We start from the raw sequence: 23,997 nt of genomic DNA on the forward strand, positions 1-23,997 counted from the left end.
AGTGTATTAAGAATTCTGGGAAGCCCTACAGACTCTTTCTTTAATTCTGTTCTGCAGGTGAATAAGACCAGAGTATGTATTTGTTGTTCAGTATTCACTAACAGCTCATAATGACGTTCCACAGGCCACTGTTTTGGACACATTGATTTAGCATCCTGATTCGCCTTTACAGTAAGTAGCAATTCAGGTCATCTAGGAAATATTCCACCAGCAGGTCTGCACTCTCCTGCTTCAAGGCTTGTCTTCCTCGAGTAGCACGCACATTTGGCACTTATCTGGATACCAACTTCCTGGCTTTTAGGGCACAATGGATGCTTTAAACCTTGGTTTGATCCCAAATTTCAAGCAACTCTCTCCCCTGCTGGTCTCTTGCCCTTCCATGGTCCGATCACTGCCTAGAGTTTGACAGGGGCTGGCCCTCACTGTCTGCGTGCGAGTTCCAACCAGGTGCAGGAGCCTCGCCCGCCTGGGATATCCAACTTCCACACGAATGCAGCCCTGTTACAAAGCCTGTCCTACCAAAGTGCTCATTAGATAGCATTACTAAACAAATCTATGAATGAGTGCTGGGACAGTTCCTCTCAGCCTTGGCTTCTTAATTTGTGAGAGTGGAATGCTGTGATAAGTATCATGGATGAAGAGCCAACACACATAGTATGTAGTACAGGCCAAACCAATATCTCTGTGATATCAGTGATGAGGTAGAACGCTGTCCAGAGAAGGGAACCCAAAGCTAAATCCCTTGGCAGGGCTGAGGGTCAAGAGCACACAGGCGGCAGGAGGTAGAAAGTATCCCAAAAGGGTATAGGATGAAGTGCCATGGGAGGAGGCGGGAAGACTCCTAGAGCCACCTTCCCTTTCAGTGCATGGCCAGTGGTAGGGCAGCAGGGACACAGCCTGAGCAAAGGCAGGAGACCAGCAGTGTGGAAAGGTGGCAGGTGTTCAAAGAGAAATGTGAAACAGGAAGAGCAGGGGATAAGCTGGACATGGAGGCTAGGCCAGGTTGCGGAGGCTGATGGGAGCACTGGCTTCCTTCAGAGTAGGACTGGGAGTCACGGAAAGCCGTTGAGTGGGAGGACATGACGATTAGGGCTGTGCTTCAGGAGGAAGAAGATCTGTACAGAACATGGATTGGATGAGGGGGGACTACAGGTCCGTTCTGTTCCTTTCATTCATGAATACACACACACACACACACACACACACACACACACACACACACAGATAGAGATAGAAACAGAGAGACAGAGAGAGTGAGTTGGGAAGGGAGTTATCCTCAACTGCAATTCCAAAAATTACTAAATGAGGAACCCAAACATTCCACCAGGAACAGGCAGCCAGAACTGAGGATCGCTAGCAGGTCACCATGCCTAGCCCTTGGGAATTCAAGTGACACCACACTGGCACTCACTGTCCCCATTTTTCACATCATACTCAAGCCACCACCTCTGTAAACAGGAAGTGTGGGCTGTGGAAAGGACATTAGGCCGAGAAGGGTTCAGCCAGGAAAGTGTGGTTCCCCAGAGTTGAAAGGGGACAGTCCTATCTTTCTGACCCTAACAGACCTGTGAAATGTAGCAGAGGCCACAGGAGCTGGTCACCATGATGACAGGCAGACCCAGCCCTGCCTGGTTCCCTGCATCTTTCTCCTGCCTCTAGCTAGTAGCAGTTAAGCTCCCTTAGAGACAGACGCGTCTATGGTAGAAACTTTCTTATACACAGTGGGGTATTTAGAGCATTCCTGGACTCCACCACACTATCAGGGCTAGGGAATGTCCAGCTGGAGCCTCACAAAATTATTTAGTACATGATGGGACAGACATGTATGCTTCTACTATGCTTCTCATCATCTGCCTATATTGATAATTTTATATGACCAGCAAATGGTGTTATAAATATCCAAATGACTATGTGTGCTGGTAACAACCTCAAGTTGTCACAACAAAAACCATCTCCAGGTATTATCAAATGTTCCCTGGAGGACAAAACTATACCTCAAAGAGAAAAGAAGCCTTAGACCAAGGGTTCAAAGTGGGTTCCTCTGGCCTGCAAATATGTTCTTCTTGGCTACTCAGTACTTCCAGAAAAATCTGCATACTTCTCTGGCATTTATAAATCAATAAATTTTCCCCTAAGTTGTGGATTTTAGCTCCTGTGGCATCAGTATACAATACAGCATTTATGGACATCTGCCACTTGCTAAACACTGTCCAAAGTTGCTTCCATATGTTATCTAATTTATAGCTTTAAAAGGAAGTACTACTCTTAATCCCACTTGACAAATGAAGGAAGGCTAGAGGTTCTGAAGGGATGCATAACTGGCCCAGGGTTGCACAGTTGGTGACTGTCTAGTTCTAGTGGAATATTTGATTTGAGTTCCTCATTCAGTAATTTTTGGAACTGTAGTTGAAAATATTTCCCCTTCTAACCAATTCTTATATGCATATATATGTATACATTCATATATACGTACACACATATATACACACACACCCATATATAAATGTTACTGCCTGGGAACCTGCCATACTTCAGTGACTGCCTGCTAAGCACTGATTCTGTTAGCCTAGGGTTAACAAGAGCCAGGCAGTCCCATCTGAGAGCTGATGGTTGCATTAAAGAAACAGAATAGAATTTTAGTCCCACCCCATCGAGGTTAACTTACTCTAGTCTGTTTCCTCAGTGCTCAGTGTGACATGCGGATGAAGAACAACCATTACAAAGATGCTAGTGGTTGTGAGTCCAGGACACAAGGAAGGTATGAAGAAGAGCAAGCTCCCTGGACACTGCCAACCTGTCGATGCCCTCGCTTACTGCTTGCATAGGCATCTGGGTCTCTGGCCCTTGGTTCTCTTACAAACAGGTCTAGTCTTCTGTCCTACCTGCCCTGCAAGGTACACACCAGCCATGATGGTCATCTCTTGCTTCTCCCTTCCTCCCTTCTAAGAAAAGATGAAATATACATGGTACTGGTCCTTGCTCATCTGGCCAAACAAGATGGTCCATCGGGCATGGGATTGAGCTTGGCCAGTGCTATACAGCATTTTCACCAGTGATTGGATCAGAGACAAGAAACATGTCCCAGATTGAGCCAATCAGGATCTTCTCTGGGAGGCTTTTCCTAACCATTCTTTCTCTTTCCCTCCTAAACCCCAACATATTCCTCCATCACTTTACTATGCTCTGGCTTGTTTACTGATCACAGCTCAAAACTTAAAACCCACAGAGATGTTCCATAGTTAAATATATGATGTATGTAAGCACTGTCTAGCTCCCAGAACAACTGTTTGTCCAAAAACATAACGTGCTCCCCTGAGCCCAGCAACTCCAATCACTAAAGGGCCAATTTCTCCTAGACTCAATCAAGAGTCGCTTGGTCCTGTTGCCATACCTTGCCTTCAAATACACTATTTTTTTGTGCCAGTCCTGGAGCTTGAACTCGGGGCCTGGGCACTGTCCCTGACTTCTTTTGCTAACGTCTAGCACTCTACCACTTGAGCCACAGTACCACTTCCAGATTTTTCTGTATATGTGGTATTGAGGGATCAAACCCAGGGCTTCATACATGCTAGGCAAACATTTTATCACTAAGCCAGATTCCCAGCCCTCCCAACATGATCTGAGTTATCTTTCCCTCTTCCTTGAATGTTTGTTCCTTCCCTACTCCCAGTTATCCTTTCTGTCCCTTCCCTTTCCAGAATGAATGCATGTCTCTTGCTGATACAAGTCTACTGTGCTTTTACTCATTTTTTTCAATAAGCTGGAATATAAATTCAAGTTCCTGAACTCGTCTTCCTGTGGGTGGGACTTGGATATCTATACATGGTCTTGGAGGCACTTAGCCACAGTGGGCCTCCGGCACAGTGCTGAGCAATGAGCCTGGCCTCATGCCGGCCAGACCCCTGCCCTGTAATTTTACCTAAAATCTCCTTGCGACCCTTTTTACCATAAAAGCTTCACTTCAGAGTTGCTAAAACAATATGCCTGTGAGAATCCAAGGATTCTTTGGAATGGCTATGAACGAGTGACCTGATATGGTCAAAGTAAGAATTTCTGAATGTCTATTAATAACACTAGCTATTACTATTAATTATGACTATTACTATTAATGTAACACTGCTACTATTATATCAATGTAGTATAACTCTTACTATTAACAGTATACTCTTAGTATTAATGCTCCTAATGATGTTTATCATTATGGATAATAATGATAACAGCTTCTATTTCTTGATCTTGCAGCATATACTGTGGTATATTCACTTCCCATGTGTGTGTGGAGGAGGCTCTGTTTCCTGGGCTCTCTGTTCTATCTCATGAACAGTTTGTCCAGCCATGCTCTAGTGTGGCCTATTTTACAACTAGCTTACAAGGAAGTCTTGATATCTTATAAGGCCAATGTCCCAACAACTATCCTCTCCCTGGGGGGAAGGAGAACCCTTATAAGCCTAATTTTCTTAGGTTTTCTTAGGTACAAAATGTGTTTGAAATTTAAAATACACAGAAAACTTTAAAAAAATCTTTTAAACTGGAAAAAGGCATAATTTTGAATAATTCATGGGAAAAGAAAAAAATCACCATGAGAGCCATGAAATATTTATATCTGAATGGCAATGACAGCATTTCTATCAAAATTTCTGGGGTGTGGCTAATCTGTAGCATCAATGGCATTAATTTCCAATCATTCTTATTTTATAATGCATTTATATGTCATTTCCTAATTGAATGGGCTAGCACACAAAACAATCAAGTTTTGTATATTAATCTTGTAAGCAGCCCTGCTGCTGAACACTCTTCCATGGGAGGTATCATTTGCTGGTGGTATCTGATAAACATCCTACATCAGACTACAGATGGAGTTCCTATGCATTCCTAGTTCACTGAGTTTTTTAGAAGTTAAAAGCATGCCTTTTCTAAATCAACAATGCCTCTTCTTTCCACACAACTGGTGGGAGGTCTTCATCAATATAAGGTAAGAAAAAGAGGGAAAAAAAGGGTTCTAAACAAAGAAAGAAACAAGACCACTATCATTCGGAGCCTGTCACTGAGTGGCTTTCTGGGCCTCCTGAGTGGCTAGGATTACAGGCATGAGCCACCAGCACCTGGCCTATTTCTGATTCTTTGAAACCTATGCACCTGAATAAAATCGCTCTCCCATCTTCAGTCGTAAGTCATTCTATTCACAGCTATTCATTGATTGCTTCTTGTGACCAGATAGATGTTTGGCATCATCTGGAAAATCTTACAACAGCCATAGGAAAGAGGTTATTATTAGCTCCATTTTGAAAATAAGGAAACACAGAAAGCCAGGGATCAGATGGGACTCACATGGCTGAAAAGTGACAAAACAGAGATTAAGCCATAGCCCATCTCTAACACTAACCACTATGCTAGACTTCTTGCCTGTTCACAATACAGAACCTGGTCCTTTCTACCCACCTGCCTTTGCTTTGGTCTGAACTCTTGTTGCTTACTCTACTGGGAGCTCTGTCTGTGTTGAGGACATTGTGATAATATGCTCAGATCCCCTTCAGGACCGTAGAAGGGAGTGCTGTCTACAGACTTTTCTCAGTAATCCCTCTTCTGATTTGCCACAGCTGAAGGGACATCTGCCCACGCACAGGCAGCCGGCATCCAATGACCACACCACAGGGGAGTGGAAAGGCTCGGCCTCCTGTCATAAACTCCTTATGAACACAGGTGATGACCCAGCCCCCTCCCCACCCCCCATCCTTGCACCTAAGTGAATTACTACTTTACACCTGTCTCCATTCCTAAACAACATTGTAAGTTCCTTCAGGAAGGGGTGTGTCTGATTCAAATCTCTGTCTTTTTTAGCACCTGTCTCTGTCACTGAGTATGAGCTCTGGCATCAGACCCATCTGGAGTCAAACCCTAGCTTCAGCCTTCATCAGCATCAGTTTTCTCAACTATAAAATGGGTTGATGATAGCATCTTCCTTCTCCACTTAAAGAATTGCATGTGTGTAGTACACTTAGCCTAGGGCTAATTGTTGCTATAATTAATTGTTTACCTATCATCATACTAGCACTAATATGTTTGTTGAATGCACTGGGATTGCCTGCTGATGCTCAGCTTTGCAAGGCTGTTCTCACTGGGAGACAGTGGAGATGGAGCGAAGGGCTCTTTGTCCTTTGGCAGTCTGCCCATTTTGTCCCTCCCCCCACCTCGTAGGCCTCATAACTGGGCCCTCCAGCATGCAAACTCTCACTCTTTCCCGCTAGCAAAAAACGAAAAGAAAAGAAAAATAAACTTGGCTCTGAATCCAAGGCCACGGATGCTTTTGATCTCTGTTACAAAGCAAGGCAATTACTGGACACAAAAGCCCTGATTTATTTATGAAATGCGCTGGACATCTTCGAGGTGGGAACGAGAAAACTCACTCAAGACCAAGTCCTTGTTGCCACACAGTGAATGGTTGCTTTCAAACACAATCCCCGCCCACCCCACCACCCATGTCCTCTCTTCTCTGCTAAGAATCTTTCCTCATTAGTGCTTCTTCCAGCACCCTGCAGCTTCCTACAATCAAATTCACATCACGGCCACGGCAAGTAATTAAATTCTGCAGGCATCAGAGCATAGAATAATAGATGGCTATTGTTGAGGATGCTGAAGAAAACAGAATGAAAGTGGAATAGGCTTCAATACCTACCCTCACAAACGGTTGGGCGTGGGCATGGTGGAGGGAGGGGGGAGAGTTAGTGTGACGCACGCTGAGCCTCTCAGCTGGTATGACCCATAGGGTAGTGGGTTCAGGACTGAGCCTGAGTCAAAACCCCAGGTTTTAGTAAGACTCTGCATTTTGCAGATGTAGGCTTTAGCTTCCTTTTCTGTAAACAAGGAGGTTCAACCAGGTAAGCCATTCTCCATGTGTGGTCCCCAGACAGGCAGCATCAGCATCAGCTAAGAAGTTTCTAAAATGCAGATTCTCAGGCCTCACCTCAGACCTACTGAATCAGAAACTATGGGGTGGAGGTCAGCCATGTGTACTTAACGCATTCTCCGTGTCATCTGGATACATGATAGAATGTAAGACCCAGTGGTAGATAGGCTCAAGGGTAAGGCTACAAATTCAAATGCACACGGGTGGGGAGATAAAGTAAGGGAGCATACTGGGTACAGCATACCAGAAAACAGCAGGGATTGCAGGTGGTGAAAGGCTCATGCCCCGCTAATGGAACTGGCAGTCACTTAGCTCCTGTGAACTCCTGCCAAGGATGACCCACGTGGGATCTGGTATTGCTGGAGCTTCTGATTTGTAGCACACACACACACACACACACACACACACACACACACACACACACACACACACACACACACACACACACACACACACACACACACTGATTTTATCTGAACTTTATAAGTGTTGATTTAAGTTTTCTTAATGTAGTGAGGACTGAGCAGATTACACTGGAGAGCAAAACTCAGCTGTGAGCTGCCATTTTGGAATCTTTCATCTGCGTTGTGCAGAATCTCACCTCCCAATCTCCTTTCCCCACTTGGTAGACTCCTACTCATCCTTCAATGCCCAACTCTAGGGCTACCTCCTGTCTGCCCCACTTTCCAGAAAACTCAAACACAAAGCCAAATAATTGACACATGGAAGGAGGTGACAGAGAAATTACAAAGTGGGCTTTTGCCATGAAGAAGGAATTAGGACCTCTTGGGAAAGCTACTCTCTTCTGGTTTGAAAAGTCATTTGACCAGAAGAGGACTTTCTATTGATCACAGTTGTTCCCAGGAGGAATGAGCTACCCTGAGCAGTAATGAGCACTCTTTGTTAAGGGAAAACTAGTAAAAGATGACAAAAAGACTAAAAGAGAGAGCCCAGTGGACAGCTATTGCTGTACTTCTCCCTTCCCCTTGTAAGGACACCTATTTTTTCTTGAGGAACCACCTCTCACTCATTCTTAGGCTAGTGGGAACAGTGTGGTTGGATGTACATCTGGCTCCAAGGGTGGCATCTTTCCTGGACCTGTTCAGTCAGGTCACAGCATCTCCCTGGCCACAGATGCAGCTTCAGGAGTGCTCATGTGACCTGTGCTCGGCTAATCAGAGCCCAGGGACCCCTAGGCTAGGAAAAGGGACTCAAAGCAGGAAGGACATAGATTGAAGTTTCTAAGGAGGGGCATCTGGTCATCCAGAGGGATAGACAAATTAGAAAACAGCCCTTTCCCAGTGCTTACCCTCAAATCAGCAACTTAATAACAACCACAAAACAGGGGAGGGAGCAGGAAATTGGAGTTTTTTGGTGACATCCTCTATGTTCACAAAGTCCCTCCAAGCCTGAAAACAAGCTCATCTTGAAGGAGCTGGAAAATTCCATTTCTCCCATAAAGCAGGATTTCTGTTGTATTCTGTTGTATTTCTGTTGTTCCTAATTCCAGAGGGCCTCTAAAATCTCCTTTTCTCCATATTATTGTGGCTAGTGCCCATCTCCTACTCAAGGTGGGCTACCTGCATGGGTTTCTGGAATTTGAAGTGCTGCCTCCATTTCTAAGTGCAACCCCCATGTGAAAGATAGTGTTATTAAGTCAGACAGCATCCCACATCAGTGAGATGCTGGCAGGTAGGACAATTACCTCAGGCCCAAGCCAGGATAGCGGCAGGAAACAGAGTAGGCCCAGAAGTCTGCAGTCTCGCTGTTACCAGTGCCAGACTTGGCACAGTGGTCAGAGACAGCCTCCTCAGGCCCCAGGACCCCACCTCAGACAAGGAAAGAGCTTCTGGTTTTAGGGATCACTAGTGAGCTTCCATTTAGTGAGCACTTGGTAGGATACCATGCCTGCAATGAACACCTGACCTACCTCTGCTTGTCAAAGCAGCCCCCGACATGGGCATCGCACTATCTGTTTCCCAGATGACAAAACTGAAACTCACCAGGATGGTTAGTTATAGGCAGGCCCTGAGACAACGAAAGTGCAGCCATGCTGATGAGAAGGGACCAAAGCCACTATGTCTGAGCTCTCGTTATAGCTTCTTAAGAATTTCCCTCCTCTACCCTCAAGTGGGATGACTGAGGACCCCCTCCCCGCAATCTACCAGACTCCAGCCTCAAAACGGCTGAGAAGCTGCAGGGGCATGCCTTACATAAGGAGTTCAGGTCTCAGCTCCAAGATTATATATAGCTGATGTGACACAAAGGGGCCACACCACACTAAACCAGCAGCCCACAGGGGCTGGGTCATTTCCTTTGTTCTATAGGACAGGCCTGGTAACAAGGCAGCCAGGAGCTCAGCTGTAGATATTTTTTCATTATTTTCCACCCTGTTAACCTCCATCACAAGTCAGGCTGCTGTCAGCCTAAATGAGAACTGAAAAGATTTATCTCACTTGTCCCAGGGCTCAGCTCAGGAAAAAGCCCCTTCATTTCCTAGAGGCCCTGATGACCCTTTCTCTGTGCGTCACTCCCACCCAGGAAAAAAAGTGGTGACAGCAGCAGCCAGTGGGAGCCAGAACAGGACAGGGAGTGCAAACTGGCAGGCGTGTGAAGTGCTTCAGCTGGACTTTGCAAATCATTGTGTGATTTTTTTGCACTGTATTTACCTCCTTAATTATGTTTGCTTATGCAAATATTAAACTTAGACCACATTTCATAAACAGCTCTGGAGGAGAACACAGTGAAGGTAATTAGCCTGCAACTGAAATTTTGCCATAGAACTAATTCTCCAAGTGGACAATGTAAACACAGACCATAGAGAGATGATTATATTTTAAGGCAGCTGTCCCCCTTCTCTGTGTGTCTAGCAATCCCAGATCACCAGATCCCTAAACCTAGCACCTGGCTATAGAAGATGAGTTAATTGCCTTAGTAATAATCTTCCTATGTGGTTGTATGGTCACAGCCAGCTCTCACTGAACACTGTCCACACAGAACAAAAACTCTGCCCACCCTCCCAACTACCCTGCAGTATTTCCACTCCACTTCACAAATGAGGAAAATGAGTTTAAGCAACAAGCCCAAAGATACACAACTAATAAAAGAGCTAGGTGTGGTGTCTCACACTTGTAGTTCCAACTACTCAGGAGATAGAGACTGGGAAGATGGTTTAAGGCCAACCTGAGCAAAAAGTCAGCAAGATAATCCTCCCCCATTTCAACTAATAAAAAGATGGATGTAGTAGCACATTCCTATGATTCTAGATATGTGGTAAATGTAAATAGGAGGATTGCAATCCAAGTTGGCCTAAGCATAAACACAAGAAGTAACTAAAGCAAAAGGGGCCAGGGGTATGGCACATGTGGTAGACAGAGCACCTACTTAGCAAGCAGGGAGGCCCTGAGTTCAAACCCTAGTGCTGCCACAAGTAGGTAGGTAGATAGATAGATAGATAGATAGATAGATAGATAGATAGATAGATAGATAGATAGATGGATGGATGGATGGATGGATAGATAGACAGTGACAGACAGAGAGACCAGAATTATGAATCTAAGAATTTAGAACATTGGACCCAGACGCTATACCCTACCATAATGCTTATCTCTCTCAGCATGGTTTGTTTAACTCTGGGAAGCATTAACCTAAACCCTACTAGATAGAGAAGGTGTGTATGGAGCTAAATCACAAGCTTATTTTACAGATGAGGACACTGTCATTCATAAATATGAGTTCAGTCTACACATTTGCACAGCACCTCCAGCCTGCCAGACATTGTGTAAGGAGCTCAGGATACAGAGACCTCAAGGGGCCTAAAAAGTGACAGCCCATCCCTTTTGCCTCTTAGACATTATAGCTTTCCAGAGGAAATAGAATACACCACCTAAAGCAATGAAATCAAACCAATGTTTCACCCTAAAATTCTATTGCAGAAAATCAACCCTAAGAAAGCAAAACTGTGAAAGCAAAAGAAGCTAACAGCAGCATTATTTAAATGATAGAAATCACCTAAATGTTCAACAATCAAAGATTAGGCACACAAGCTAGGGTACATCAATATAATGATATGCTATGCGATCATTTGAAATGCTATAGAAATGTATTTTTGATGTGGGAAAATTGTGTAAGAGAACATTTTACAATTTGCTAGGTAACAAGCAGGGAGTAACACCATACATGCAAGACTGTTCTCATTTGGGGAAAAAATGTATCTGCATGATAGCAAATGTATCAATCATAAGCACTCATAGGAAGCACAGCTGCATTTGTGCATCAAAGAAATTTCCTAGAACATCAGACTGCCTGAGTGATACCATTTCTGGGGGGTCTTAATTTATATATATGCACTCATCTCCATTTTTTCAGACTTCTTTTTTAAATACAATTTTATTGTTATTAGTAAGGTGATGTACAGAGGGGTTACCATTTCATGAGTCAAGTAATGAGTACATTTCTTTTTGAACAATGTCACCCCTTCCTTTACTTTCCCTCAGTTTTCCCTTTACCAGACTTCTTACAGCGTACCTTCACTACCTACCTACCCAGGTAAAGGTCTTTAGTCTTGTGGTGGTCATTGCTAAAGTGGCTGAGATCATGCCCTGGAAGGCACATCTGAGGGTCAAACTCAGGGCTGGAGTACCAAGTATGACCCACAATCCCTTGTCCTTCAACACCTGCCCTTCCAGTCCCTTGCCCCCAAACCGCCTCCCACCCTCATGGCACAGTGTGACCTGAGACAGACGGAGAAGCCCACTTGCCTACCTTCTTGAAGAGCCTGATGACATCTTCGCTGATCTGGGAGAGGCGGACGATGACGTTGTTCATGAAGATGTCATTGAGGGTGGCATGGTCTCGGCTCTCCCGCCGGGTCTGATGCAGGACCAGATACCAACAGTTCACAGGGGAGAGGAGGTATTGGTCCTTTCTGGGGGAACCAAGGTAGCTCAGGTTGGTTCACTGGAACTGTCATGTCAGATAATCACTGACTTCATGGAGCCCCCGAGGGTTGGTTTTTATATAGCTGGGGAAGCAGGCTAGGGAGAGCTGAAGTGATTTCTCCAGTCAAATGACTGGAGCCAGAACCCACTGCCCAGGCCTTTGACACTAATCCTGTTGCATCTACTCTCTTGTAACGTGGTACTTACTGGATGTACTTTCACCTTGTGAAAAGCAGCTGCCTCCCTAGGGGCTAAGAAGTAGTAAATGGACTGTATCTAATATACGTGCATGAGTTCTAGAACTGTGGGACAAAGAACAGAAGGAGGATATGTCTCCCCTCATCTGCCACTTCCAGCCTCTGGGATTTACTCAAGCTCTTTTAACCCCTTTGCCCTTCCGTCGTCCTTCTGTGGAATTTTGAGAGGCACGGGCCTTGAGGGTTTTGCCTTTGCATTTGGGAGGAAGGGTTACAGAAAATACATGTTAAGTATATTCAAGACAATTTGTGTCCTCCCGTGGTTGAGAGGTCCCTAGGCATGTCTGGCTGGGCATTATGCTACCCAGGGCATCCCACAGGATTTCCCCAACTAGCAGCACCCGCATACCCAGGGAACTTGTCAGAAATGCAGATTCTGCAGATCCACTCCAGACCTGCTGAGCCAGAAACACTGGGATCAGCCCAGGAAATCTGGGTTTTAAGAAGCTTTTCAGGGGATTCTGATGCACACTCAAGTCTGAGTGCTTTCCAAACTAGTGAAACACAACTGTCTCCCATACTTTATACCAAGACCACTCTATGAACCTTAGGAAGGAAAGGAGAAGAACAACTAAAATTCAAAATCCAGAGTAGGGCATGATAGCACAGGGCTATAATTCTAGTACTTGGGAGGCTAAGGAAGGAGGATCCCTGGGAAACAAGCTAGTTCTACCTGAGTTACACAGCAAGTCACTTACTAAAAAAAGAAAAAAGAAAAAAAAACCAAAAACAACAAAAACCAATGATCCTATCTTGCCCCATGGAGTATCTGTGCTAAGCACTCTTGTTCTTGTTCTCTGACCCTTACTCCTGTTCTTACTTTGCTTTCCAGTGTGGGCACACGTGTGTGTGTGTGTGTGTGTATGTGTGTGTGTGTGTGTGTGTGTGTGTGTGTGTGTGTGTGTGTACACATACATACTGGGTCCAACAGAAGGTGCACAAGCCCCTGAGTGACATTCCACTTCAGTAAGGGAGCTAGGATCCACAGGAAACAGAATGATGGGCAGGGTCCTAACAGGAAGGAGCTGTGGGGCAGAGGCTTCCTGGAAGAAGCACTTTCTAGACTGAGAACCAAAGGTGGGTCTGTAGTATCCATGGGAAAATCTTCCCAGGTGGAAAAGTGTGATGACCAAATGTCTGCCAAGAACCAGGAGGGGGCAGGTGGGTGACTGAGACATAGTTGGGGAGGGGGGGCGGTCTTGCATGGTGTTCTAAAGTGGGATTGAGAATGGCTGAAGCTGGAGAGAAATAGGCAGAAACCATAAAGCAAAGGGGCTTTAGGAGTGTGACCTTCAAGGTCAACCAGGAGCCACTGCAAGGTTCAGAACAGGGAAGTAAAAGAGTAGAATTGCACTTACTTTTTTTTCTGTCAGACTGGGATGATGCTTTATGCTCATTGGCAGGTACCCTACCACTTGAGCCACACCTCCAACCTCTGAAACTGCACTTTCAGACCCCCCCTCCCCCACACATGGCTACACACAGGACAGCAGGCAACATCCAAGAGCTAAGAGAAAAGCTAAGGAGTTCAATACTGGGGTAGTAAAGTGATTAAACCTGGTAGGAGTGGGAGTTGAGGGAGGAAAAGAGGTTCAGAATGACTCCCCAGTTTTCTGGTTGGGACACTTGGGTGTATAGAGGAAGCCTTTGTTGTGAGTGAAGAGCAGAGCCAGGAGGTCAGGGATGAGAGAGAGTATGTTCACTTCAAAGGGCTCTGGAGGCCTCCGGGCTAGGGTTAAGACTAGAAGCTGACAGCAAGTACTGGGATGACATCTGAAACCACAGAATAACACAGGCTGAACCACTTCACAGACACACATGACAACCTGGAAGGGGAAGCAAACCTCCAGGAAGCTTGGCAAGGCTGCCACTAGAGGGAGGTGGCTGGGATAGTCCTTTCCTGATGACTGGAAAGAGGGCCCGAAGGGACCTGCCATCTAACCACCCAGCTCTCCAGCTCTGCCCTCCCTCTTCCCCTCCTGAATGTGTGAGGTAGGCAGCTCAGCTGTAGACTAAAAGATTGAGGTGAACTGTCCACTGGGTCAGGGCCAGAACTGACCTCTGTGTAGAAAGCTGGCACCTGCAGCTTCACAGTGGTGCCAGGCCTTTTGCCTCCTTGGACCACAAATGGGAGCCAACATGGTAAAACTGAGTCATCTGGACTTGGGGGTAGGTGCTCCCCTCTGTTAGCAATCCTGCCTGAGTGCTCTCATGCAGATCACCCATCCCATAAGAACTAGCTAACCACAGTGTCAAACACCAGGTTGGGGAGGTGGCAAACCTCTGCAGCCATTCTTCAGCCCCATGATCCATCTGTGTTAAGCACTTTGTAAGGCTGGGCCATAGGATACAACATAGTTCCTGCCTCCAGAGAGCAGACAGGATGTGGGGAAGACAGCATCCCTATATACATCCCACAAATGTATGTATTTAGACTGGCAGAAAGTACCACAGAGGAAGGGAGCATGACAGCCCAGAACAAAGGGAACTGGGTGAGCTTGGGGGCAGGGTCATTGAAGCATCCTTGAGAAAGGGCTAGGAAACTGACCAGAAAGACAAGTTGGAGGGTGCCAGAGAAAGAGTTTGGAAGGGTATGCTGGAGTAGAGCAGAGGGACTGAATCAAGGCCAGTGTGATTAAAGGAGGTTAGGTGGGCAGGGACCGAAGATGGCACATGATGGGGCAAGTAGGTCTTCAAGGCCTATTTCTGATAGATGTATAGAGCACCACTGGTGTGTCATCTGAATTATCCTGGGAGTACAAGAAGTGGCTCCACATCTCATGTGGCTGCAGACACCTGAAGCATCAACCCTTTCTTTCCGGGGGTCACTTGTCCCTTTTGCAAATAGCCAGAGATCCTGGCAGCTCTCTCTGCCAGCAGCTATCTTTGCTGTTGCAGACTCCCTCTTAGAAGATGCTGTGGTGAACCCAGGCCAGTGCACTCTCATTAAAGGCACGGTCTGAGCAACCTTTCTGCTCTTCCCATCTTGCAGCCCAGCCTTTTCTCTGCAGGCAGAGAGCTGCTGAGCTAGGACATAATGTTGGAACTTTTGCATATGTATATATTTTCCTTTTTTATGGCCAGAAAGTAGCAATGAACATTTCTGGTGAGTCACAGCTTTCTTTCTTTCTTTGGCTAAGGGAAGTGGGTATGAGGTTCCAAGAGACTGAGGCTGGAGAAACGAAGCCTTGCCAAGCTGGTGAGCTAGGAAAATGAAATTAGCAGTGAGGCAGCTTCTCCAACTTCTCAGCTGGGGGCTGGAAAATTCCGCTTAGCAAACAGAATCCAGTTCCAAGCTTTCAGAGCCCCATATTGCAGATGAACCAGAATCTACTGCCCCAAGACCCTGGTTCTTCTGAGAGGAAGGCAAGTTTTTGCAGCTGACACTTTCCCCCAAAGCCAGGTCCCTAGTCTCCAGCCTACTAAAACAGAACTCCCTGCCCCATCAGGTATCACCTGGGCTATCATCTCCTTCCATGTAAGCCTTGGTGCTTTATGGATCCTCCTACAAAATGAGGCACAGGAAAGGAATCCTCACCTTAAGCTAGTCTGGTCCCTTCTTCCATCTGGGCTTGCTCTGCCTGGCCTTCAGCTCCCTTGCCTACCAGGTGGGGACAGGGACTCCTTTCCTGACTCTCTCTACCTCACTGGGACCCCTGGGGAGGGCTAAAGCAGCTGAGGGCTGGTAAAGGAAGAAGCAAAGTGAAAGCTTTGCCTAGTTAAAATCCAGAGATAACTAAATCCCTACATACTACCAGAAAGATCTCCTTTCTTGCCACATCTACTTCCCATTTTTAGTATAAAATTTAAATGATGTCCATGTATGTATATATATCAAGCACAGACATAAATAAACAAGCTGCATCCTGATCGACACTTTGGAGTGTGCCGGAAATAGTCTCTGAAGACTCCAGGGAACCTGTGTGAAATTGGGAAAGCCAGATGGAGAGACTGAGAGGAAGAAAAGGGGCAGCAGTCATGGCAAAGAGCATACTCTAAACTGAATCTTAAAACCTCTGTGGGAGATGAAGAAAGGAAGGTGGAAGAGAAAGCTGCCCACTTCACAGGAGGACCCCAGCTTACCCCACGGGGAGCTCACCCCAGCTTCAACATCGCTGCCTTGCTGCACACCATGCTCAACAGCTCCTGGTTGATTGTTGCTTTTTACATACACATGTACAGAGGACTTTCTCTGCTCTCACTTTGGCTTTTTAAAGCTTTCCCTGCTATAAATTGCAGACTACTGAAAAAGTAAAATCAAAGCTAACAAAACAGCATTATTCAGTCCTAAGGAGGTGCTGAGCCTAAGGTCTGCTCTCTATTTCTCAAAAGGAGACCAGAGAGCCATTAACAGCACACACAACCAACTGAGGTTTTTGTACTCAAGGCCACTGAAAAGACTTGAGAAGTGAAAAGGAATTCAGCATTTTGGTTTCATGGGTCATTCCTCCATATTTTGAGGAATGTAGATTGGATCGAACCATCCATGATGTTACAAAAATGGCCACCTAAGATACCCATGGATGGGAGTTCATTGTCTCCCTAGGAGGCCCTTTCATGGCTGGATAGCTCTGGCTACTAGAATTAAGGTTGACTTGAAATCTGCCTCTCGGAAAATGCTATCCTTGTTTGGCTTCTCTCCTGCAGCCCCAAATAAGTCTTTTTCCCTCCTGTATATAAAGAAAATCCTCATTAGTACCTTCATCCTTGCAGTCATTCATTCACAAAACTCTATAGAGTATAAAGTGTGTGTATGTGTGCATGAACATGTGTGTATGTGTATGTGTGTCTGACCCAGGCCCCAGGAGAAACACACACATAACCAGTTGAGTCAGAGAAGCCACTGCCTACAAGACTGGGATCCCTTTGGGGAGCTTTGCCGAGGCAGTGCCCCTAAGCAGCCTCTGTGAGAAGAGCAGAGTTGGCCAGGCAGGGGGGTAGGTACTCCTAATACCCACTCAAGGAAAAAATGGTCTGGTCAGATGATGTCTTAGCTACAGACAGGAGGAAACACAGATTTAGTATTGTTGACTCTTGGAGTCAGACTAACCAAGATTTCCTAGCTGTGTCACTTAAGGGCTATAGCTGTGTCCCTCTGGGCAAATTAAAATTCCTTACAATCTCCTGATTTTCAACTAGAAAGGTAAAAATAGTATCTGCCACCCAGATACAACACTTACCAAGAAAGCTCATGATATGGTACCTGTGATTTTTCTGGGAGAGCACTGGGCCCTGGTAGTGTGGAGGTAAGAGATAGTTGAAAAAAATGAAACAATTTACTAGAGTGATTCTAGTCATAGAAATGGTAATGACTATCTGTGAAGACACAGACCCACCCTGGGCTTTTCTCCATCTCCATCTCTACTGAGCAACCTGTTAATCCTGAATTTGTTGCACATAAGCCCAATTCAGACACTGCAAAAATGCTTCTCTGTTCAGGAATAACCTGGAAGGCTAGATCTAAATGCAAAGCGCTTTCTTTGAAGTGAAGTTAGTTATTCATGTGGATCCTCCCACCCAGCTGTCCTATGAAGCTGGAAGACAATCCAAACCTCTCCTGTGCAATATATTTGCATAGAATATTACTTACTAACCACTTGTGCACCTCCCAATTCTCTCTAAAAATCTGACTTTTCCCAAACAATTCTTCCATATTTCAGTGGAATTCCTTATTGCTTTTCTCACAATGGTCCTAAAACCAGCCAGGAACACACGACCCCTCTGGACAAAGCATTTTTAGTGGCATTTCCTTTGGGAGGTGATGGCTATCACAAATCAAGGGAATTGGAATAGAAAGGGGCTGTGGTTGTCACAAATATGGAGCAATATTTGCAGAATATGGATACTACAGAGGGAAATCAGTATTTGTCTACAACAGAGCTTTTTAAGTTCTGTCCCAAGGGGTGCTCATTTGTGAAATATAAATACATGTTATGAGGAGGGAGAATTCTGTGGCCAAATAACTTCCAGAAAGAAGTCAACCAGTTGCAAAAGTTCTCAGAGCCTGCCATATACCAATGTACTTTTGGAATCTTTAAATGGAGGTATAAGGGTAGGCCTATGTTCCCAACACAGGATTCTTTTTTCCTCTCTTTCCTTTATCCCTTACCTTTCTCTTCCTCCTTCTCATTCTCTTCCTCTTCTCTTCCCTCTTGCTTCCCTCTCTACTTTCAACCCCAAACACATTAAAGTGTTAGTGTTTTAAAAATCATTTCTTTCTTTCTTTTCTTTCCTTTTGGTATCAAGGTTTTAATCCAGGGTTTCTCAGGGCCTGGCTCTTGCTTGGCTTGCTTGTTCAATTTGTGCTCTACCATTTAGCCATGTCTCCAGCCTGGCTTTTTGTTGGTACATTGGAGATAAGAGTCACAAATCATGATCCTCTGGATTTCAGCCTCTTGTGTGGTTAGGATTACAGACCTGAGCCATCAGTACTGAGCTGTAAAATAGTTCTCTAGAAAACCTAGAGGAAGAAAGGATTTAAGTTCTGAGAATCCTGTCTTCATGGAACTAGCCAGCTTGTCCAGAACAGCCCACTCACCCACCCCAGCTTCAAGGCCCTGCATGCTATCCTCCACAGCACAGTCATGCTCTCAGAAGGCTCCCACTCCAGGCCTTCAAAAAGAAAAGCTAGGCCTTGCAGGCGAGCTAGAAAGAGCAGTGACTGGGTTCTGTGCTGGTCAAAGGAGGGAAGGTTAGTGCAGCCTGAGAGTGGGATGTGAGCTATTTTTCATCTAGAAAATCATCTTCCCGGGCAGTTGTCGACCACAAGGTGCAGGCAGGCTGTGTAAGGCAGACTGATGGTACAGCAGTTGAGGATAGGAGAATGAGATTTTGCATTCCAGACAAGCTCCCATATCACCAAGCTTTGCAAACTGGCCCTCCAGATTGTTGCTTTGTCTAGTCTTCCCTCTCCAAATAGCAAGGCTGCTGCCAAGGCCACTCTGCCCTCTCAGAAACCCAGAGCTGGGTGATGGGTACAGGAATGGGGGACATTTCACCTAGGTCCTAAGTCAGTCAAAGGATACAGTGTCCCCACAGCAACTCTAATTACCACTTGATTTTCATCCATACCTACCCCCCCTATGAGTTTTCTCAGCTACATTCTCACCCTCTAACCTTTAAAAGTAAAAAATGCAAAGTATGGGGTTGGAGGTGTGGTTTACCTGGCAGGGCACCTGTCAATGAGCATAAAGGGTCAGATAATGAGTTCAAGTCTGGGTCTTGGATGGGGAGAAACATGCAAGGCAGATAGGCATTGGTGGCTCACACTGGTCATCCTACCTACCCAGGAGGCTGAGATCCAGAGGATCAGGGTTCAAGACTGCCCTGGGCAGAAATGTCCATGAAACTCCATCTCAATGGTGGAGACAGGTGGTTGTCAGCCTGGCTCTTGTGGCAAGCCTAAAATAGGCGAATCGTTGTCCAGCCCAGAAAGTCCCTGTCTTAAGTCCCCAAGGTTGAGGGGGAGGGCTGGAGGTAACTGAGCACCTTCTTAACAAGTACAAGGTCCTGAGTTCAAACTTCCATACCACAAAAAAAAAAAAGCAAAACAGAAAAGAAAAGGAATTCTGTATTGCTCTCCAAATGTTCAGCCTGCCCCGGGAGGTCCTCCATCAGGGCCGTCATCGTCATCGGGAACTTCCTTTGAATCACGTGCCACACAGAACTGAGCCCAGCTGAGTCTCAGCCTGAACACAGTACCTTCTGAAAGCTATGTATCTTCCCATTGTCCAGACAGGTAGAGAACACCTGGGGCCTGGGGGAAGCTATGGCCCCAGAGCAAAGGAGACACTTTGGGCCTATAGTGAAAGGATCTTAGTTCTGCCTCTAATTTGCTACAAAATCTTGGACAGATCAGTTCTGTCTCTGAACCATAAGTCCCAGCCAAAATGGATTATATAAATCAAATAAACTCCCTCCTTTCCCTCCTTCCTTTTCCTCCTCCTTCTCTTCCTTCTTCCTCTTCCTTTCCTTCTCTCTCTTTTTCTTCCCTCCCTCCACCTCACAAGCATCCTATCTGTGGCCAGAGCTGGGCCCACTGCAGTAAGAATAGACAAGACCCAGGCCCTGCCCTCCAGCCCTTGAACTACTGGGAGGGAAGAAGCCACTCTTAAATGAAGAAAGCAGGCCAGAGAGGCTAAAGGGCTCACAGCCCAGCCCAGACCTCATGTACTGAGCTCCAAGGGAGAGGCAGACTGGGATCAGTGAGCATCCTAGGGTCAAAGGTGAGTCCAGCCCGCCCTAAAGACTCTTGGCTTCCAAAAGCCATGGGGAGCCCTACCATCACACAGAGTGCCCACCCCCAGCTGCATCTGCCTGGACAACACCCTAATTGGACTTTTATAGTGTGACAAGCAGCCTGCTTGGCCCGACTGCCAGCTGGGGCTCCTGTTCCATGTGGTGGCTCAGTTAATGAACCCACACGGAGCTGGCCAAGCTCATTACAGGCCAGGTAAGGGAACAGGTGGCCCTGTGTCCCCCATCCTACCTTGCCCCTCTTCCTAGTGTGGAAAGTGATCTGGTTCCTTTCCCAGGAGGAAGGGGTAGAGAAGGAGATGAGACCCCAGCAGGGCCTGTCTCTGTAGCCAGAGCTCCCACCACCGGGGAAGCTCACCATGGGGGAAGCCCAGAGTCAGGGGGTGTGGAAAGTCACAACAGGTAAGGGTCCACACACCATAATCGAGTAGATAAGGGCAGAAAGCCTCTGTGTACTGAGGAGGAAGCAAGAGACAGGAATGGTTCAAGTACCTGCTCAGTGGAGAAGGAATGTTAAGGTCATTGTGCTGAAGGAATTTGGACGGGAGCTGGCTGGCACCCAGATGAAAGCACAACTAGGTAGGGTCAGAATGTCCTTAAGGGAGAAGGGGTATCATGTAGGCATAAATAGAGACAGCTGTGTGCCAGGTGCTTGGTAGGCTAATAATAGTCACATAAATACTGGGCACTTAGTGTCTGGGACAAGAACTTTGCTTGGGGTTACTCCTTTCTCCCTTCCTCCTCTAGTTCTAATTATTTCCACCTGCATTTTATGCATGAGGACAATGCAGGCCCAGAAGTACAAGGAGCCTTCGGAGCCAGGGCCTCACTGCATGCATGCCCTCTGCCTCACAAAGTCTGGCTTCCTTCGTACCTTGTCACCCATTGTCTGTCTGGCTGCCTGCCTGCCTGCCTGCCCGCCCGACAGCCTCCCACCTCCTGGACCCATGTCCAGCTTCTCACTTGAACTGGTGCTCTCGGGAGCTGCGGATCTTGGAGGAGAAACGCTCAGCCAGCTTCTCCAGGCTGCGGGAATATTCCAGTTCGATCTCAGCTTTCCTGCGGAAGAACTCCTGGAGGTCTTGAAGCAGCTGCAGCCGAGACTCGGACTGCTGCTCCAGGCATTTGAACTGCTCCACCAGCTGTGTGCGGATCTCTGCAGGAGGCAAGGAGGCCAACGTTAGGCCACTGGTGGGGACAGCAGCGGGACCCACCCAACTGTCCCAGCAATGCCAGCCCAGACCCAGCAACCTAAGCAGCACCCCTCCACTCCCCCCACTACCACCCAGGGCTGGTCTGAGCTTGAACATTACTTGGCAGCCCACAGGCACAAAGATATGATAGAGACGCCGTTTTTGCCACTCAGCCTAAGCCACTGCTCCAAACTGACTTCATACATGTCATGTCCATATTTCTGAAATATCCACATGTACAGTTTGGGGCTGGGTGGTGGTGGATGGCTATGAAGTTCTTCCTTAAGATCTAGTAGATTAGCTCATTTATTCTTACTGGAATGAACTTGCTGAGAAAGACTAGGTTTATGTCATGACCTTGCAGCCCAGGACACAGGAAATGAGTTCAACAAAAACAATAATTATGCAAAATCCTATCTGGACTATTGCTTGCCAAAGGCCCTCAACCTGAGTGGTTTGTTGTCTGTCAACAAAAGGGAAGTGGCATAGTGAGAGGTGCTAAAGGAAGACATTCTCCAGGACTGTCAGAACCAAGAGGGTTGCCAAGAGGATATGGCTCCCTCTGGGAGCCATTATTTGAGGCCAGGCCTGCATTCTGCTTTAAATCACCTTGAGCTCCATGTATAAACATTTGAAGAGCCACTAGAAGAATGGAGTCCACACTTCAGAAAATACTGAGTGATCAAACCAGGTCTGGGCAGCCAGCATAAAAACTGAGAAGCTGAGAGTCAAGAATTTAAAAATCACAGCCAATCTCATCATCAAGCCCTCATGGTGTCACTGCTGCCGTGCCCCCAGGTAGGGAGGGACTCCTCCTCAGCCACCCCACAAGCTCTCAAAACATCCATCTGTCTCAAATACTCTGCTCATACTGGCAACCTGCTCAGAATCCAGGGCCCCCCGTGGCCTGAGGATAAAGTCCAGATCCTCACCATGGATTTCAAAGTCATCACCACAGAGCCCCAAATATTATTGCTGAGGAGTTTCTCTCCACATCGTCTCCAAACCATTCAAACCAGTCCGTGGAACATCCATCTTACCTGGCCAAAAGGTGTTGTCTAAAAAGGTGGCCAGCATCCTTTTAACATCCTTTAGAGAGAGAGTCTGCAAATGGAGGTGCACAAAGACTTCCCTGAGGAGCCTGCAGTCCAGGGAAGAGAGAGGGAATCCACCTAGGATCCTCAGGGTCTACTCTTACTCTCTCTTAAAAACTGCTCTGAGGAAGTAGTGCTGTGGCTCAAGCGGTAGAGTGCTCACTTTGAGCTGAAGAGCTGAGGGACAGGGCCCAGGCCCAGAGTTCAAGCTCCACAATGGACAAAAAATAAAAAATAAAAACTGCTCTGAGATCTCGCCTAGGTCTAGACAGAGCCACCCCTAGCTCACCTTTCCCATCTCCCTCTTCACAGAGGCCTTGTCTTTTTGCAGGAGCAAGACCAATATTTCCCTTGTTTACAATCTGACTATAGTGTGGTGGTTAAAACATCTGGGTGTCCAAAAAAGAGAGAGACAATTTGAAGGGTGAACAAATGCACTCATGATATTTAGTCCACATTCCGAACAAAATGAACTATGCAACTTGTAGGCAGGGACAAGAGGGGGAAACTGGGGGAAAATGAAGGAAGGGGTGACATTGTCCAAAAGAGAAATGTGTATATTACTTGAAATATGAAATGGTAACCCCTCTGTACAACACCTTAATAATAATAAGAATATTTTTTTACAAAAAAAGGACAATTCAAAAAAAGTCAGCATCAGTAAATCTTCCTTTTATCAAGGCATCATAAACCCCTTTTGTGCAAAGTGTGTATGCTTGAAATGCATAGACCTAATGTTTAATGGAAAGCAGCCAAAACAAATGAGGCCACAGGTCCACGAGCCAGCAGGATCACCACAACCATTACCACAGGACTTGAACATCAATATGTATACACTGACTATGTGCAATCACCTGTCTATCAATGTCCAAATGTCAATAAAGCTAGGGAAAAAACAACAGACAAACAGGATCTCAAGCCCCAACCCAGACCTTTTGAATCAGAATCTGCATTTTAACCTGGCCCTGACTGCTCCATCATGCATTTCCTCCACAATGCTGCCTTTCGTATTTCAGAGTTAATCAGATGTGTAAAATGTTGATGTCATCCTGAGGAGCTGTAGATTCATGATGACTAAAATTATAAACCAATCCAAAAGAAAGATCATTAGATTTGTATGGTCAAGGGTAAATTTGAAGTATCTATTCAATTTACATTTATGTTTTGGGAAGAAATAAAGAAGTAACATAACCAACAAGTCTCAAGCATAAAAATGGATCAAGAGAAAATTCCATGAACGAATTCAAGAAGATAAAGAAACAATGTAATTTTTTTCACTCTTTTGGGGTAATTGTTGATGGATTACAGAGAATACCATCTATTACAGTATTTATCCTACAACCTGGCAATTCT

The 23,997-nt window shown here is 46.0% G+C and overlaps 1 protein-coding gene across 5 annotated transcripts in view; it reads right to left on the minus strand.

The window, feature by feature from the left end:
* LOC138824778 (SLIT-ROBO Rho GTPase-activating protein 3) overlaps positions 1–23,997 on the minus strand; it is a 195,941-nt gene that overhangs the window by 66,493 nt on the left and 105,451 nt on the right. For all 5 annotated transcript variants that reach the window (XM_070019014.1, XM_070019012.1, XM_070019011.1 and 2 more), the window contains exons 2-3: positions 21,321–21,513; positions 11,669–11,831 (exon numbers count right to left, since the gene is read on the minus strand). In XM_070019014.1, the coding sequence (XP_069875115.1) occupies positions 11,669–11,831; positions 21,321–21,513 (356 nt within the window). The remainder of the gene's footprint in view (positions 1–11,668; positions 11,832–21,320; positions 21,514–23,997) is intronic.

The sequence above is a fragment of the Dipodomys merriami genome, unplaced genomic scaffold, assembly GCF_024711535.1.
Source record: "Dipodomys merriami isolate MVZ:Mamm:240054 unplaced genomic scaffold, mDipMer1.0.p SCAF_13, whole genome shotgun sequence".
Taxonomy (NCBI): Eukaryota; Metazoa; Chordata; class Mammalia; order Rodentia; family Heteromyidae; genus Dipodomys; species Dipodomys merriami.